The 19,548-nt window shown below is 42.7% G+C and overlaps 1 protein-coding gene across 3 annotated transcripts in view; it reads right to left on the bottom strand.

The window, feature by feature from the left end:
• Nucleotides 1-19,548, bottom strand: part of LOC126299541 (phosphatidylinositol 3-kinase regulatory subunit alpha) — a 290,562-nt gene that overhangs the window by 33,203 nt on the left and 237,811 nt on the right. For 2 of the 3 annotated variants that reach the window (XM_049991535.1, XM_049991534.1), the window contains exons 5-6: nucleotides 15,937-16,040; nucleotides 13,085-13,219 (exon numbers count right to left, since the gene is read on the bottom strand). In XM_049991535.1, coding sequence (XP_049847492.1) covers nucleotides 13,085-13,219; nucleotides 15,937-16,040 — 239 coding nt within the window. Of the gene's footprint in view, nucleotides 1-13,084; nucleotides 13,220-15,936; nucleotides 16,636-19,548 lie in introns of those variants that run through there. The other variant, XM_049991533.1, reaches the window with a different exon arrangement.

The following is a 19,548-nucleotide window of genomic DNA, read 5'->3' as shown; positions in this document are numbered from 1 at the left end:
TCGAATATTCTTTTAGAATCTTCTGTCTACTGTGAGGGATGATTTATGGCGATTGCACAAATCATCGCGTGTTTCGTTCTACATGGACATATCAATCCGTTGCGTGAAGAACTGCGCGAAGAAAGTAACACAATGGAGAAAGCACTGGAAGAATCCCATACCGCATTCAGGCCATTTTACTTCACAAGTAGACGAGTGGATAAAAATATGGAAACAACGTATGTAGCATACAACCACACCTAATAGGCGTAGGAAATCCTACCACTCTTCCCCCCAGATTAGTGGCAAGTTCAGGTAACGATGGATAGAAATCACGCACCAGTCTCTCCAAACTAGATCATATTTAGATCTGGTGGTCAGGGCAGATGCGACAATTCATCCTTTTGCTCAGAAAACCAGTCCTGGATAATGTGAGGTGTGTGAGAAGGTGCCCTGTCGTCTCTGAACACAGCATCATCATTGTGGAACAAATGATGTACGATGAGAATGAACTGATCAGCGAAAATGGTCACAATCTTTGGAAGTAAAGCGACCTAGCAGAGGAGCCATGGGGCCCATGGAATACCATGATATGGGTGCCCAAATCATCATCACCGAACCCCCACCATATTTCACTTTTGGGACGTGAACTCTGCCAGAACTTAAAAACAGTATCAAACAAGACTCATCCAATCTAATTACTTTCTCCTATTGTTCCATTGTCCAGGTTTTCCTGTTACGAGCACTTCTATCGCTCATGAGCGGTTTTGAAATTAAAAAAAAAATGTTCAAATGTGTGTGAAATCTTATGGGACGTAACTGCTAAGGTCATCAGTCCCTAAGCTTACACGCTACTTAACCTAAATTATACTAAGGACACACACACACACACACACACACACACACACACACACACACACACACACACACAAGCCCGAGGGAGGATTCTAACCTACGTCGGGACCAGCCGCACAGTCCATGATTGAAATTCCAGCTCGCCCTGAAATTCTCTGCTTACGAGCTCACTTTGTTTCTGTACTGACAAGGTTCGCGAGTGCGACATTCAATTCTGCAGCGATTTCTGCAGCCCGTCGTCCTCTTACTTTTCTTCACGAACACTCAACACATGGGTCCGTCCGTGTTGTGACTTATCAGATGATGTTTTTTCCGCTTTTCTTGTGTGCATTACAAATCTTTGATACAGTGCCTCTTAACAAACCAAATACTTCGACTAGATTAGTTACAGAAGCACTCACCATTCGAGCGCCATCGATTTGCCCACGTTCGAATTCACTTAGCTCCGGTATAGTGCATAACACACAAAACACTGTTCTGACCACATATTGAGGAAAATTGCACGGGTAGCGTTTGTGTTCAAATAGAACAGCGCAGCCTGCCTGCTTGGCTAGCATATGTTCAAGCATGCATTTGTCACGGTGTTTCAACCTCTGTAAATGCACAGTGCTGATGACTGTTTACTCGCCGGTTCCATAGTCCCCAGTAAGCAACCACCAGCCTTTGCAGTCTAGGAACTCTTCTGCATATTAATAGCAAAGACTATGTTCAACCTTCGTTACTTCGAAATTTTGTTAAAACTTTTTTTATAATGCAGTTCCTACCATTATACGAATCTACTTCCTTACTCGATAATTTCACGTTCTACATGAAACATGTAAGTGTTCATTACGTTTGCATTTTTCTCTTCATTGGTAACACTACTTTAGGGACGAAGTTTATTCCCTCTCCTCCTGCCACTCTGAACGGCAGCACTTCTCTCCGCAACTCACTCTAAAAATTAGAGTGGTAGCACGATCAAGTGCAACAATAAGATCATTGCAGGCGTTTATAGAGAGAAGTTTCGCGATTATAATTCCACACATGCTAACTGAAGAGCCAGTGGACACGAACAGAAAATAGTTGACTACTGAAGGTGCCTAAAATATTTGATAAAATGTGTTGCAAAAGGTGCTGGCTCATAGTCAGAATACCGTTTAGAGGAAGTTTTGGCTGTTGACAGCTAAAAATTCTAGTGGTGCCTAATTCTTTCTTTAATAGTCAAGTATTGCAAACCGCAGAAGTCTTTTCGTTGACAACTATCACTCTGGACGCTGGTCAGAGAAGCACGACCATGATATCCTAAAGACAAACTGTTTCGGATAAAACAGAGTGTAAACACCCTGTACTGATACAGGAAGAAGCAAAAAGCCGCCCAGCTCGTTTGGTTACCAGTGAACTAAATACGTGATTGGCAAGTGAAGCACTAGTGCGCCAGAAGTGGCCGGAGCTCGGGCTAATATGAATAAAAGTGATGCATTATCTCAGTAACATGGAATAGTACTGGCAGGACAGAAGCTGGTTAGGCACAGCGCCAGGACGCAAATGCCAGTGGACCGTCACCTAAAGTAATTTCACGAATGTGACTTCGCTTTCGAACGAAGGGAGGTAGTTGGAGATCAGGGAACTATAGTCAGAAACAAAGGCAGCCCTCGGAATATGCGTCACAAAATAGTTTAACTGTAGGACGTTAAAACACTAACAGCACACACAACATAGGTCGAAACTAATAGATCTCTAATTTTTATGCAAGTAAGCGAATTAGCAACAAGACGTTACCCTGTAATGACTGATGACATTGGTCGAAGGGATATCGTGGATAAGAGCACACCGAATGAAGCAGCGTTTATTCTGCAAAGGCCCAAGTCTCCAAACGCAAACCAGATATACATGCGTGTGAATTACCTCAATAACGTAGTGACTAACTACTGGTATAGGCAATCATCAAGAGCTGCCACAGTAATAACATCTACGTCACGTTTTTTGAAGCCTCTATGTTGTATAGAAGAGATTGGATGTAATTTTGATCAGCCGTATGCTGGTGCCACTTGTGTTTAATTCCATTTTATGAACTACAATGCTTTCTTTGTACATCTCAGCTTATTTTTCCTTTTTTGCAATTTACTGGCTTTTGGGCCGTTTCTATTCAGCCATCTCAATAATGTAATGTCAATAAGGAACATATGAACGTTAGGACAACACAACACCCCGTCCCCGTGCGGAGAAAAACACCGACCCGGCCGGAAATCGAATCAGGACCCCTCTGCTTAGCAATCCACCGCGCTGACAGTGCAGCTACCGAGGCCACCATCACTTGGTTGACGACAGGCTGTCAATATATTTGAATCCGTGCCATGCAAGTGCGGAGCAATGTTAGTCGTGCTCTTTGGCCACGGAGTATTATTTTCAAATAAAATACCCTTTCGGTACTGATGTGTTAATGATGAGCGCAGATTTGAAACTATGTATGTATAGAGGGATGTGACAATCCTAAAAGTGACCTTGATTTGTGGAGAGAATATGATGAAGCAAACAGAAGCACCAAGACACACTATATTGTGTCACCTTGGAAAATTTTGGAGTCATGATAATTTTTTATGATATAAATAGTTATCACGGCATCGAAATTTTCCATGGAAAATGGTAGCAGCGATATAAAAATCCCTAACTGATAGCTTGACAAGGAAAACCAATTCGTGCAAACATTGTTAAGATTTGCGGAACGTATTTCTGCTATAGATAACACTGATTCATATGGCGTGAAGTGAAAGAAACTGCAGTACATAAAACGAAAGAAACAATAGTAGACACTACCGGCCCGATTTGTCAGTAACCGAAATACATCGGTATGTGGAAATACATCATTTTAAAAAAAATCGGATACAAGGATTGGATAAAACAATGCGAACATCCCCCTAATATTGTATAGGCAACACATTTGGCGTCCAAAACTGCTTGGGTACTAGTTGACATCAATCTCTATTAATCTTGAATGGTGGGCAAAACTGTTTCTGATCATTTCTTGCAAAGAAATTTATCATTACCAGAGATGTGGTCGGGGAATTTTACTATTCGAAGCCACTGACTATGGAGGCCAGTGAAGACATTATTTCATTTTCTTGATCAAGGTTAAACACATCCGAAAATGCGAAAGGCTGAAAGATGCGATCCCCTGATTGGAATAACTCATGTACGACTGAGTGAACGTGGCCACCTGAAATAGTTTCACAGATTTCACCCGTTGTGACCATAATATAGCCGTCATTGCTCGGACTGAATCTCCACCTGCTTCAAAGACGGAAGATGATTGTCTAGATTATACACCATCCCTGTTATTATCCACATGTAAACGTGTCCTGCAGTAGAGTATTATCAACGTGGACTCGTCGGATCACAAGCATTTCCGGTCCAGGTTTTTTGCACCTTTCTTCTTTGAAACCACTGTTTCCTGAGGCCTGACAACAGGTGTACTATGATATTTCTGTTTGAGTACGTGTCGCTGTATGTACTCTGTTTCACACATACCTCAATAAAGGTAACGATAATCTTCCTGATTATCAGTGTCGTATTGCGCTTAGCAGACTTCTTTTACTTTATACACCCTGCACAACAGATACAGTGGCTCCAAATACCCCTATAAGATTTGTGTGTGTCGTTAATGTGCTAACTAAACGAGCTCCGACGATATGCTCTCTTTGGGAACCTGTTAATACTCGATGTGGCGGTAGATCATAGACGCAACGGAAACGCGCAACAATTCCTGACCTGTTATGGTTCAGAGGGATGGGGAAAAAATGTAACGCCGTTATCAAAGAAAACCAGTTTGGGTGATGAAATGCCTATCACATTACTTTGCACTTGTTACTTGAATAACATGACTATCGCACAGACTTCCAGATATTCTACTAGACCGTTACAGCAGTTTCGCCGCCACCCTTCGCATCCATAGACGATAGCATAGTCTGCTGCTGCCGTACTTCCTGATTCCGCATGCTACGCCGCAGGTGTTTGAAGCTGTCGTCAGACTCGCAACAGGTATTAGAGGCCACCTTCCGTTGTCCACCAAACTAATGATAGCGTTCTTCCATCCTTGATCCTGCTTATGCAAAACTATTTCCACTTTAGACAGCCGTATCAGTGAATATTTCCTGCAAAGGCAACTACTTTATTTATATCTCTGCCGTATTGATAAATGGACGAGTGTTCAGGCGTTTCCGTGCGACTAAAATTTTAGATCATGTAGCTAAAACAATTTCTTTCGTGTTACCAACAGTTGTTTCTCCTCCTAGGTTACATCTTTATTGATGACAACTCAGTAAAGAAGTAACTTCTTAGCAGTTTTACACTACAAAAGCTAGAATTACCTTGTCACGTCGCATGAACAGGGAAGTCAAAGCGGCTGTTGCGCTACACTGCTGTAGCAATGGACGAGTATTTGCTAGCCTGTGCGGTACTGCGAGAGGTACTAGCCGTTTATTATAAATTAATCCGCTCTTAATTCACATGCTAACTACGCCATGCCACCAGTAGAGACAATGGAGCGCCGTACAGGGCGACACGGTACTGTTCTGATTGCATAAATACTCCACATTACAATTCTCACCGTCCACCTTTGCTAGTGTGTCGTATTAACAGAACGTGTATTTTCCGACACATTGACACCCCTAAATCTTTCCGGAAGTTCTTTTATCGATGTTCCAAATGTGATAATTTAAAGCAGAATGATTGGTGTATTGGGACTTCTCATTTTGTTCTGATCCACCAAATCTTTATCGAAGGAGGTGAAAATATGCACAGGGAAATACTAGCAAGACAGAAAGGATTTAAAAACTTGAAGGTAAGCCCAATATACATTTGGGATGTACACATGCACTACAGTACCTGTCAGTTGGCTTCCCATTATCTGTTTCAGGGCTGCATAGTAAAATTATTTAATATCCATCTCCGCCTCCTTTATCACTTGCATTATACTGTGAGTTTCAGCAACATTTTTCCTGACCTCCAACTCCTAAACCCCTGTCGTAGAACTTCCCAATGATCAAATAGTCATTTGCAAATTGTGAAGGTCCGTCAGGAAGCACTGTATCAATTTAATGGCCCCGATAAGGATTTCCCATAAAAAGAGTGTTTGGTCTCCCATAGTCAGCATCCGTAGTTGCCTACCCTTCATTACAACCAGATCGCCTTCTTTTTTCAGTCAACAAATTTTCCGTACGATTTATGCAGGTAACATTACTTACAGCCTCTGTCTTACACAAAACGTTTCCAGCTCGGAAGCCTGCTTGTGAGGCGCTGTTTGTGTCTGGTCGCTACTTTCCACGTCACGTCCCATCAGGCGAGCGCAGAAAGTATGCACACGTGTCGGAAGTAGATGGGTGCGCTCGCACGCAACCATTTACACACTAGATAGATGACACGCCACCGTGTATACAAAGAGCTTGACAGTGTTTGAAACGCTTATTACGCTGAAGCCACTTCTACTCCCAGTATTGTTTTGCACTCGTCAGTATACAGCGTTCCTCGAGCACAGTACTAAGGCTTAGAATGCCTGGGAAATAGCGATATGTCTGTTGGAAGTTGCATACGTACCTTGTTAAATACGTTGGACATTTTTGGAACGTCATGCGCGATTGTATGTAATCATGGAACTGAAAACGGCAAATTTAGAATGGTACACTTTTCCTGATGCTATGAGGTTGCCTAAACCATACAGCGCGTATCATTTACTATGGAATAACACCTGTAGTATCACATAATTCTCACGAAAGAGCTGCTATTAAAAAATTAAAGACTTCGAAGCGAAAGGGAGCGACAGGATGAAATACACTACATTGTTGTACAATGTAGAACTACAGAACACTGATTCCATGGGAAAAACAGGAAAAAGCATTGGCGCAACTTTGTTATTTATCTTCAGCTATGACAGTTGTTCTAACAACGCAAGTAAAAAAAAACATTTATGGACTAAAAGTTGTTTCTCAGTTTTCACGCAGTATCTGGATTATTCATTCAGGAGTTGGCCCTTCCCAAAGAGGTGAGCAAGAAAGGGTTACTTTGGCTTAGAACTCTGGTTTATATACCCACCACTCAATTTGCCCCCACACGGCTAAGATCCGTCGCTTATCAATGTTTTAGTGCCTTTTAAGGTGTGAGGAATCATTTTACAATGGTAGTGCATCATCCTTTACATAACTTGGCCAGACATCAATTTATGCACCACATGACAATGACAGACAGTTTTCTAGAAGATTTCTGCGGCTTAAATATGAAGCACGCAAAAAAGACCCTGTCAATTATTATCTGATATGAAGTTCAGACATGGAGCGAGATGGGTCAGTAGTCGAGAAACTGAACTCTTTAACAGTGACGAGTTGGGATGAAATCTTCGATCTGCCACGATAATTTAGATTCAGCGTGGCGTATCTATGTCACGCCATGTGAACACCGGGAAGGTTTATGAAACTAGTCGTGCCATTCATACTCTTGATCGTAATGTTTTCAAGATCACTCAATTATGTCCTGAAACGCTTTTAGAAGCTAATAATTCGTTGGTCACTGATATCTCGACAATAATATGGACGAGTTACAGAAAGGTGAGTTTGTTACGACGTGTAACTCTTATTGCGACTTAAGGTACGAACGTCAGTATGGTATTTAGAAGTGGAGAATCACCTCAAGTTCAGACAGAATAGGTTGCACACAGTTCTATCCCCACATTCGCCAAAAAACAATCACTTTGGGGCAAAACATGATCTTTTAACGCGACACCCGACATATTTTCTGACGACTTCATTTCGCGTTCTTCAGTATAAACGGCGGTGCAGTGGTTAGCATACGGATTCGCATTCGGGAAGGTGGCGGTTCAAATCCGCCTTCGACCATCTGGAGTTAGATTTTCCGTGATTTCCCTAAATCGCTCCAGGTGAACGCCAGGCCGGTTACTTGGAAAGGGCACGACCCGACCGATTACCTTCGTTTTTTCGACATTTCTAAATGACCAAAATACTCACTGAACAGCAGTCAAAATTAATACACTAAACCTGCAATTGATATTGCAGAAAGTGCTTTGCTCTCAGGAAATATGTAACTTCCGAAAAGTGCAACAACTCTGTCCTTTACCGCGGAGGAAGAGAGAACGTCAGAACCCTCTTCAACATAGCGACTAGCATACATTCTCTTCTGACGCAGAAAGCTGAATGAGTTTTAGCGCCGAGTGCCTCGGCGGCTAAGAAAAAGCTACTTAAGGTCAACTAGCTACACCAATAACAAGTCGGGCGTTAGATTGTCTCAGAACGTTCTGAAGCGTAACTGAAGAGCATATTTCCCAGAGAGGCATTGTATGAAGATAGGTCTACATAAGTCTGATAAATTTAACGGAATTCAACAGCATCTTTTTGGCATCTGGTTCAGCACATAAATTATCACATTCAGTTTAGTTAGTATTACGACGGACGGACTTATGTCCTCCTAATGTAAAAGTTTTACACATAACAAGCTTGCAAATAGGAAAATTTGCGCTAAAAGAATTTTAATAGCTTATTTCTGTATGAAAAGAGAAGAATCTATAGAGTATCTTTTCATCCACGCACTTGCTTGCAACGTTCGTCTGATGATCTTATTTACAGACAGAAGTCAGCATTTGTTTTGTGGTTACCTTTTTTTCAGTTTTTCGTGCACAAATACCATTATAAACTACCACATATCGATTCTTTTCATAACCAAATTAGTTACAGCACAAAAATTTCCCTTCCAGTGTCTCTTCACAGTAACAGGACGATTACGTCCAACCTCAGGTAGGTTTTCCATATTTACGATCAGTATCATGAACACAATATAAAGACCTCCTACTCTTTTTCTTGTGCCTTTGTCCGGCATCAGCGCAGGGTTGACATGGTTAACTGATATGGCACGGTTAATCAAAGGGGTGGCCGGATGCCTTTTCTGTCGCCATCCCATACCGCCCCCCCTCCCTCCCCTCCCTTCCCCAAGGAAGGAATAAGTGCACCCCTTCTCTCTGCATGCAGGGTTTTTCATGGGAAAATGAGCGAAAGTTTTATAAATGTTTATAACTGAAGCGAAGCTTAGGTACCAGCTCAGTATCCACGGGGGATGTGGGAAACCGCCTAAAAACGACATCCAGATTGGCCGGCACACCGACCCCTCATCGTCGATCCGCCAGGCGGACCTAACTGTCACGGAAGTGGCACTTTTTAACACACACGGCTATCCGGACGTGTAACATAAAGGAAGACCTGCATGCAGCAAAATGACAGTGATGACCACAGCTGTTTACATGGCAATAAATTCAGTATGGCGGATGACTGGAGATGACACCTTACTTAGCGGTAACTGAACTTGAAAAACTCGAAAAATCGGTCAATCCTTGTGGATCAACAGACGTGAAGTATAGTTCTGGAAAATTGTAGACATATAACTGTTTCGACATTTGGGAAATCTTAAGGGCGCATCAGAGTGAAGCAGCTAGTCGCCTTCCAATTAACACGCCGCGTTGATAGTTGGGAGCCATGCAGGAATCAGAACGCGACGATCTATGACACCGAGCAACTAGTTTAGGCAGCTGACACAAGGCGGTCAGTATTAATACGAATTAATCAGTGTCAGAGCATTAAAAAAATGGTCCAAATGACTCTGAGCACTATGGGACTCAACTGCTGTGGTCATTAGTCCCCTAGAACTTAGAACTACTTAAACCTAACTAACCTAAGGACATCACACACATCCATGCCCGAGGCAGGATTCGAACCTGCGACCGTAGCAGCCGCACGGTTCCGAACTGCGCGCCTAGAACCGCGAGACCACCGCGGCCGGCGTCAGAGCCTTACATCAAATATTTTGTCGTGTTTGGCTTGGTGTAGCCGTCAACGCTTAGCTATTCCGTGCACGCTGCTTCATATCTGAATAATTACTGCAACCTACATCAATTTGAGAACGTTCTTACTGTACTCTCATTCTTTGCTCGCCATCTACAATTTTAATGCCCCCACCACTGCCACTACGAAACTGATAATTCCTTGAATCCTCAGGGACATATCAAATGGAATATTTTTATGATAAAAAGAGTCTTCATACTGGAAACATGATATGCGACTTATACAGATATAATTTGTACAGAAGATACGAAAATGGCAAGTGTTTACATAGGAAAACATTACAATAATTACACTATATAAAACGGGGTAAATTAAAATTTTTACACTTACCCCTGTTTTACTAAATGAATTATCGCAATTTTTCATAAGTAATCACTTTCTCATTTTTGAATCTTCTGTACAAATTATGTCTGTGTAAGTCGCGGATCGTGTTTACCTGTGTTTGCGACATTGAAATGTTCAAATGGCTCTGAGCACAATAGGACTTAACATCTGAGGTCATCAGTCCCCTAGAACTTAGTAAATGGCTCTGAGCACTATGGGACTCAACTGCTGTGGTCATTAGTCCCCTAGAACTTAGAACTACTTAAACCTAACTAACCTAAGGACATCACACACATCCATGCCCGAGGCAGGATTCGAACCTGCGACCGCAGCAGTGGCACGGTTCCGGACTGCGCGCCTAGAACCGCGAGACCACCGCGGCCGGCAGAACTTAGTACTACTTAAACCTAATTAACCTAAGAACAGCACACACATCCATGCCTGAGGCAGGATTCGAACCTGCGACCGTTGCAGCAGCGCGGTTCCGGACCGAAGCGCCTAGAGCCGCTCGGCCACAACTGACGGCTGCGACATTCAGCTGTCACCTGAAGATGGCCCGAGAAGCCGAAAACCGGTGCGTGACCAAATAAATATAACTTTGCAAAACGTTAGGAAGTGTTTTCATTCTTAATATTATCATCATATTCTGCCAAGCACCGACGGAAAATTCAGTTAATATTACAAGAATCTTCGTTTACAGTCAGGTAAACGTCAGAACATCAATACGAATTACAAAATGATTTACACAAGATATCTGCATGGTACGGAAAGTGGCCATCGACCGAGAGCAACAAAAAGTGCGAAGTCCTTCAATTAGCATTAAAAATTCCGTTACATTTCAGTAACACGATAAATCAAAGTTACAGGTTATCGATTCAAATAAATACCAGGAATACAATTACGAACAGCTTCAAGTGGAATGATCACACAGAGTACGTTTTACTGGCAGAAAACTTAGAATATGCAACACAGTTACTACAGAGCGTGTCAACAACATGCACTTGTCCAACCTCTTCTGGGATCTTTACAACATACGATTGACAGAGCACACTGAAAAAAATTCAAAGAATGACAGCTCCTTTTGTGTTATCGCGAAATACAGGAGTGTGTCATGGATACGATGCACGAGCTGGGGTGACAATCATTAAAACAAAGGTCCTTTGGCCGGTCGGAGTGGCCGTGCGGTTCTAGGCGCTACAGTCTGGAGCCGAGCGACCGCTGCTATGGTGGAAAGTTCAAATCCTGCCTCGGGCATGGATGTGTGTGATGTCCTTAGGTTGGTTAGGTTTAATTAGTTCTAAGTTCTAGGCGACTGATGACTTCAGAAGTTAGGTGTTGTTGTTGTTGTCTTCAGTCCTGAGACTGGTTTGATGCAGCTCTCCATGCTACTATATCCTGTGCAAGCTGCTTCATCTCCCAGTACCTACTGCAACCTACATCCTTCTGAATCTGCTTAGTGTACTCATCTCTCGGTCTCCCTCTACGATTTTTACCCTCCACGCTGCCCTCCAATGCTAAATTTGTGATCCCTTGATGCCTCAAAACATGTCCTACCAACCGATCCCTTCTTCTAGTCAAGTTGTGCCACAAACTTCTCTTCTCCCCAATCCTATTCAATACCTCCTCATTAGTTACGTGATCTATCCACCTTATCTTCAGTATTCTTCTGTAGCACCACATTTCGAAAGCTTCTATTCTCTTCTTGTCCAAACTAGTTATCGTCCATGTTTCACTTCCATACATGGCTACACTCCAAACAAATACTTTCAGAAACGACTTCCTGATACATAAATCTATATTCGATGTTAACAAATTTCTCTTCTTCAGAAACGCTTTCCTTGCCATTGCCAGTCTACATTTTATATCCTCTCTACTTCGACTATCATCAGTTATTTTGCTCCCCAAATAGCAAAACTCCTTTACTACTTTAAGTGTCTCATTTCCTAATCTAATTCCTCAGCATCACCCGATTTAATTGGACTACATTCCATTATCCTCGTTTTGCTTTTGTTAATGTTCATCTTATATCCTCCTTTCAAGACACTGTAAAACGAAAAAAGGTTCTTTTTGTCGCGGCGATATCTTTTCACGAATTTTCAATGAAAAAATTTCTCCCCCGAATGTGAAAATATTTTTTAGACTCCTACGTACTTGGGGAGAAACAACAGTCGTGATAAAATAAATCAGAGCTTTCACGGGAAGATATAGGTGTTCGTTTTTCCCACGGGCCATTCCAGAGTGGAACAACAGAGAAATAGTCAAACTAGTTCTATGAACCCACTGCTAAGCACTGCAAGGGAGCAGCTAGTTGAAAATGAGTTTTCGGTACAGATGCCAGATAAATGCATGGACAGTACAGTACAACGCGACACTACAGGCTCTATAAGTATATGGGGCAGAAAAAGGCTATGCACAGAACGGGAAATGGACGCTACTCAGATACGTAACAGTAATTATATTGTGATGTTTTCGAAACTATATTCTACACATGGCCCTGTAGATAACGTAGGACTAGTTAAATTTTACTTCCATTGCTGTTTTCATTGCAAAACTGAGAAATGGGTGTCTTCCGGTAGGAGTCCTGTATTTCAACGCAAATGCAAAATCTAACAATGGAACGTAGAGCGCTTTCTTAATAATAAACATGACAAGTATTACGTACAGCTCTCCTGGTGACTGGTTACAGAAAGCGTCAGCATACACTGGGAAATCTTACGAAAAGCATTTGCCCCATCACTGTTTATAAGATGAAGCTGTGGCATGGTAAGAGCAGGAGGGGGATAAAATAATACTAAAATTAAGGAAAACTGAAAAATATTCAACACATGAAGACGAAAACAAAATCATTCTATATGGTTTGCTAATTTCCTATTAGATGCAGTCGAGGGTTTACTGGCATCTAATATTACGTACGTAGTTTGTTCGTTGTGGAAATTTATGCGTTCTTTTTAATTCTGACAATGTCGCCAGCACAGCTAGAATCAATTTTCTTCTTATTATCATTGAGTCCTAAAAAAATCATGTACAATCATAAAGAAAATTTACCGTATACTTACCATCAGCTTCTCACGATCCAAGAGAATGAGATCAGAGCCTTTGATATCTTTCGATTTGAACACGCCGGCATAGCGGTACAAATTGAGAGCTGCCATCCACTCCACGACATTGGCGGACGTCCATTCGCTGATGGGCTGTAAAAATTGAGAAAGAAAGAGTCTGAAGAAAGTCTTTATTGGGTTTTAGGTCGCAGGCTCATGAGGACGGGTTAATACGATATTCAGAAAAGGTTACTCGGCATTAATGTATAGCAAACCAGGGAGTGGCCCGGCAACAACTCACAGCCGCTGGTGGCCGCCTGTCTGTGATTGGCCCGCTGTCTGCCAATGGCAGCAGACTGCCTTTGAGCTGCGGCATAGCTGAACCCTGTTGCCACATACATGCAAAGCTTTGACCTCAAAGTGGAACACAGCCATGCTTCGAGCATTCAAAATACGGCAATTCCGATTTTTGTAACGTTTACCATACAGCGTAGGCACACTTGCCCCATTTATTTCCTTTTCAACAACACTAAATCGTGAACTAGGGAATCTGTTTCCCAGCAGACGAGAATTGCAGCAGAAAATAAGGCGGGGATCCCAGTAACGCCCCTTCGTAAATTGTTTGGTTAGCGTCAATTCTTACAGTTTGAGATGGACATGCGTAAACCTTTCCACTAATAGGTGGTTACTGTGACGATGAGGTATTAGCTTTAAGTAACAAATTTTAATCTGAAATCAAAGCCTAATCAGCATCAATTACGAAAATTAATAATATACAATGAAATCGTTTTTAAGTCCGTAACGCGCTCGCCTTTGTCATCGATCAACAATAAGCATGTTTTCTGTATGATTCGCAGTAAAAGTAGCATGTAAGTTTGTGCCTAAACAATGATTTCCACAGGCACAAACCGCATCACGGACTACATGAAAACTTAACAGGTGTGACTATACAATATACAAGGTATGTAAATGGGACAAGTATTTCATGAAATGTATGTCCCATTTTTATTTCGTTCGCGAAATACACAAAACTCAACTGTCACTTTAAGGTCTGATCCCTGATGAAAAAAGATAGCAAAAGAACAAAATAATTTCGCACTTCCAGTAAGATGACAATTTATTAACATCGTGGCACATTACCGAACAGTTTAACCATTTTGTTACTAATGCTGTCGCGTTTTACATAGCTTCCATTTAGCGGACACAGTGACAACAATAGGTAATTAAAACGGCGATTTATTGTTAATACACAGTTGAATTATGTAGAATGGAATTTTGCGCGAGTAAATGTGTAGATAAGGCTATTTCTGTTGGCACTGTCAGGTGTCACACACACACTGATCATTGGGGAATAGGGAAAAGGAGGGAGGGGGCTATTACAGTCACGAGGGAGTTTGATATACTATCTAAGATCAGCGGTGAACACAGTACGCTGTAATCAAGGGAACGTACTTGGCTGACACAAACTTACTTTCACGAGAATCAATGATTTTGTGGAGGACCAATAGGAAACAGTATACTCTAAAGTTTCTTAATCACACTGTGCTGCACTTCATTTTCCATGAACTGAAAAAAAAAAAAACCAACAGCGGGACGAGAGGTCCAGCATTAGCAAGCAGAAAAGTAACACATACAGACTTAGAATTACGACAGGCTGTCGAGAATGACAATATCGGTCTACCTGACAGAGCTGGCGAGACATGAGGTTTTTTTCCCCCTTATTTCATAAGATATAAATAACGAGGCCTTTGTACCTATGCACCGCACAGTTTCTCCTGTGGCGGCATAGAGCTGATAAATTGACATTTTAGCATAATGAATAACAAAGTCGTGTACTGCACAGCATTTGACTACATCAAAATGAATTTTCCCGTATCAGAAATGTCAAGTTGACTTTTTGTACCCGGCGTACCAAGGAAAATGTCATTCGACAGTGAAGAGTTACATCGAATATCTATTTTAAATGACACAAAACAAAATAACAGCACAATGCGACATACCTGCACCGAATTGTAAAACGGCAGGAGGAGCAATCCTTGAATCTTCGGCATTGAACAGTGGCACTGACCTTACGCAAATTTCTTGCCGTCAAGGCGATTCTCCACTCTGTGGCATACACGACGATATATGCTATTACGGCACTATAACAAGAAACTTAATTTTCGCAAAGAAAGTTAGCCTACAACAATAGGCTATAGGCCTGAAATGCATTTGGGCAAAAATACGTAAATTACAATTCGGAATATTTATTAACACTTCACAGCGATAAGGAAATTGTTTTCACATTCCGCTCTCCATAGACGATCCGTACTTTCGGACACCGCAATTGCCGCGTTATAGAACAAGTGGCGGAGGGTTAACTCCAAAATGAAAAAGTGAATATTCTACGAGTATTTTCCAGGACAACATATACTATGGAAAACGTATGAAACCACAGAATGGGACTCGCAACAATGTTTCTGTAACAATCCACACAATGAAACAATAAATCAAGCACATCGTAAATAAACCATGAAGCGGAAAATAGATCACTGAACGGCAGATTTAATTATACAAATGGCAGGCTATTTCCATTAAGGTATAACAATGGAGGGGACTCCCTACTACCTAAACCACCATGGACCAAACAGTATTATCCGGCGGTACTCGGTACAAATAAAACACAAACTACAACATAAAATGCGCATAACATACGACAGCTTAGACAAACTATTTATTTTAATCGTGTTTAATTGTAACTACCAATTTATGAATTTCAATCACGCAATCATTGAGCACGCACAGCAGGTCGTGGGCCGTCTTAATATAATTTCCACGTTCTACCGTGCGAAGCTGTCAGCACAAAATAAGGTTAATAGAGAAACTTTTACCTTCTCCTTGTGATGAGTGATGGGCGGCAAGATCTCGTTGTTTCGTTGGCACACATGGTTGCTGGCGAAGCGCAGGCATACGTTGTGGAAGCAGGCGTGGCAATCTGTGGCAGAGAGCGACACACACATGCAGCAGCATGACAGGTGGCACGAGCAGACGAGTGTGTGCAGCGACGTCGTCCTAGCCACTGCCGCCGCCGCCGCCGGCACGGGCGCCGGCGCCGACGCCTGAGTGAAGCTCAGCGAACGCGGCCGGAACATGTAGTTGTCCGCGTCCACGTTCAGTGGCATCGGCGGCGCCGACGCTACCGCGCCGGCAGCACTCGGCATTTTGCTATCGTACGACTTGGTGTCACTGTCAGAGTCAATGTTGGCAGTTTCGTCCACGTTCGGCTTAAAGTAGGTGGGACCCTCCTCGGTGACACCATCGTCGTTATCGTCGTCAGAATGGAGTGGTATGTTGGACTTGTGCAGCCGCGAGCGTCTCAAGGCTGGCTGTTGCACTGAGACAACGTCGTCTTCTTCGTCATTGTCAGAACTGAGTGCATTGGACGAAGGTACGCTAGACTCCACTAGCAGCGTGCGCCTCATGACTCGCTGGTGCACGGAGACTGCGACAGCGCATGCGGCGCGCCTGGGACGCGGCCAGTGCGGCGTACACGCACGTCGCCGGCTTCACTCGCACTGGCAAGGTAGTCGCGAGGCCGCTACCTCCCCCTCCTCCCGACAACCCCCCTCCCCCTCCCCCCCCCCCCCCCCCCACGACAAGCGAGCCGCTCCACAGAGCATGCGCGCCAGCACGCAGCGCGCCGAGCGGCACAATTATTGGCACGACCTTCGCCACATACAGAACAAAGCAGGCTGCCGGCTGCTGGGCAACGCCGTGGCGCACGTACTCACATTTAGCACAGCCAACGTTTTCTAGATTATTTTTGCCTCTCGTCCGAGTAAACCCTTCTTCCCCCTCCCCTCATTCCTGCAACTGCTGTTAAGGTAGACCACGGCAGAACCCAATTTGCTGACTGTCAATGAGCAGTGGAACGTTACATTCAGGGTTGTGGAGCCGCCATAGTGTGTGTGTTACTGCATATACAGTTGGTGATGTTAGGACTGTTCTTAAATACTTTCTCTAATCTAAAATAGTTTGCGTATTAATAATGTAAGGGGAACAAAGACAAAGCATGATCAGTCGCATATTACTTCTTGTACAGGTTAAGTGCCGTCTTTAGCAACGGTAATAAATATCGTATTAAGACCAGACGCGTTTCGCTTTATTTTAAAACCTCAGGTTCTTTTGTGGTTTATTGTATTCTTCTACGTTTTCCACATGTATGCGTTCAATTTTTGCACACAGCACTTTCACTGCACATTCACATTCACTGTACATTCACATTCTGCATGGGGAAGTATCACTGTCCTCTACAAAAACTCGAGCACATGTGTGGAAGACGAAGAAGAATGCAATAAACAGAAAAACCTAACCATTGAAGATGCTCTAAAATAAAGCGTAACGCGTATGATGTTAATAAGATTTATTCGGCTGCTAAAGACGACAATTGGCCTACACAACTAGTATGCGCGCAACTGAGAAAAAAAGAGGGCGAAAAACAAAGAAGATAACACGTATATTACTTATCTTGAATCAAGGGCAGGTGCCATCCTCTACCTCCACTCTGAAACTGGGCCTCACCTATGAAATGATATTGCTGGAGCATTAGCGAACGGCTGCAAATATTATTAGCATAATCTCTACCTTTTTTGTGTCATTAATCAAGCGTCAAAGGTTCGTTAACTTTCCCTTTTGTAACGAGATGGGGTTTATATAAGTTAACCATTCAGAATATTGTCTATCTAGACGTTTTACATGACGTATAGAAAGTGTATAACGTCTCTACGTGTTAATCAGTTTAGTATGACAACTATCACCATGCAATGACAACACCGAATGTGGATATGCAGCCAAAAATATAACCCATCTTCATCACAATGGAATACCGATTCACCAATGTAATCAGTTGCCCTTGTGAGGCCAATTGAGGACTTGACAAAGTAGCGGCTCCGGTCACGACAACTGACAACCGGCCGGGAGAGCGTTGTGCTCACCACGTGCCCCTCCATATCCGCCTATCTGCTGAGGAGGACACGGTGGTCAGTCAACACCGCTGGGCCTTCCGAGGCCTTCTCCGACGCAGAGATATAATCAATTACTGATGATTAAATTCAAGGGCGTCAATGAACATAAGTCGCTGAAAATGAACTGTGAAATGAGCACATACGAGGCTCCATCGAAATAAGTTACTAAAGGTACTTAAGAACCATTCCTTATAATGCTGTTTCCTCGAAAATCAGCAGAAAACATTTTTCTACACTTTCATTAAAACTACAGAATAGCTTTTTTCCCCTGTACCATCGTTTATTTAAGGTAACTTATCATGCGTTTTCCCGTTACAAAAGGCTCATTATTAGTTATGCACATGTTCCTACAGCAGCGTGACACCGAATGCATTATAGAACACTGACAAGTTAGAACCGCAAAATTATTACAGACTGACGTTTGGGACTCATTTGGGATTGATACGTTTCATAATATTTCATTTACAGATTTTTTTTCCCTTATATCAACATCGTAAAAAATATTAAAAAATTTGTAGACACTACCTAGTCCATAAATATAAGCAGTAAATCGACAGATCGGTTATATTTGAATTATTTTTTTTATTGCTATCTTCACACCGGTTTGAGAAGAAGGCAGGAAAGTATATATACTTATTAAGTTGCCAACTTGGCAAGCTTGTATTCACAAGTTTAGTTTATTTTTCCTTTTCTTGAACAGATACAGGCTGCCGAAACAAATGCAACACCTAAAGGATAAGATCATTTTATTGGAAAGTGAGGAGTATATGGTAAATTCAAACAAAATGAAATACACATTTCACAGTAAAGGGTGCCCAAACAGTCGCATCAATACACAGTGTACCCTCCTCTGGCGACAACGGTGGCGTGTATTCTCGCATGCAAATGATCATAAAAGGTGCAGACTGATATCTAGCAACTGTTTGTCACAAGCGCCTTGCGTCTTTTGTTACAATTCGGCAATGGTTCTGGCAGGCCCTGGAGAAAGACTAAGCTTCCGCTTCATCATGTCTCATACACGTTCAATTGGCGAGAGATCTGGTGATCTTGCTGATCACACCAGAAGAGCACGTTGCGTCGCAGCAGCCGTATGTGGACGTGTACTGTACTGCTGAAAAAGCATCTCTCTTCCTGTAGAAGAAATGGCCGTAGCACGGGGATAACAGCCTATGCTATGTAGCGAGCGACACATACTTTTACCTCGCAGAAACACCGAATGAGATCGCGAGTTGTAACTGATGGCCCTTCAAACCATGACGTCTGGGATGGGGCCTGTGTGTTGTGGACGAATGCACTTTGGAACAGGCAGCTCACCACGTCTACGCCATACACATGCAAGTCGATCACTCGCATAAATACAGAAGCTACTCACATCACTGAAGACAAGAGCACCATTCCACTCTCCGGCCAACTCTTTCACTACGCCACGGTAGCCATGCTTGGTGGTATTGTGGTATCCAGTGGTAGGTTGGCCAAAGA

Source organism: Schistocerca gregaria, chromosome X (assembly GCF_023897955.1).
Source record: "Schistocerca gregaria isolate iqSchGreg1 chromosome X, iqSchGreg1.2, whole genome shotgun sequence".
Classification (NCBI taxonomy): domain Eukaryota; kingdom Metazoa; phylum Arthropoda; class Insecta; order Orthoptera; family Acrididae; genus Schistocerca; species Schistocerca gregaria.
The sequence above is the reverse complement of the archived record's forward strand: the minus strand, read 5'-3'. Positions and strand labels throughout refer to the sequence as shown.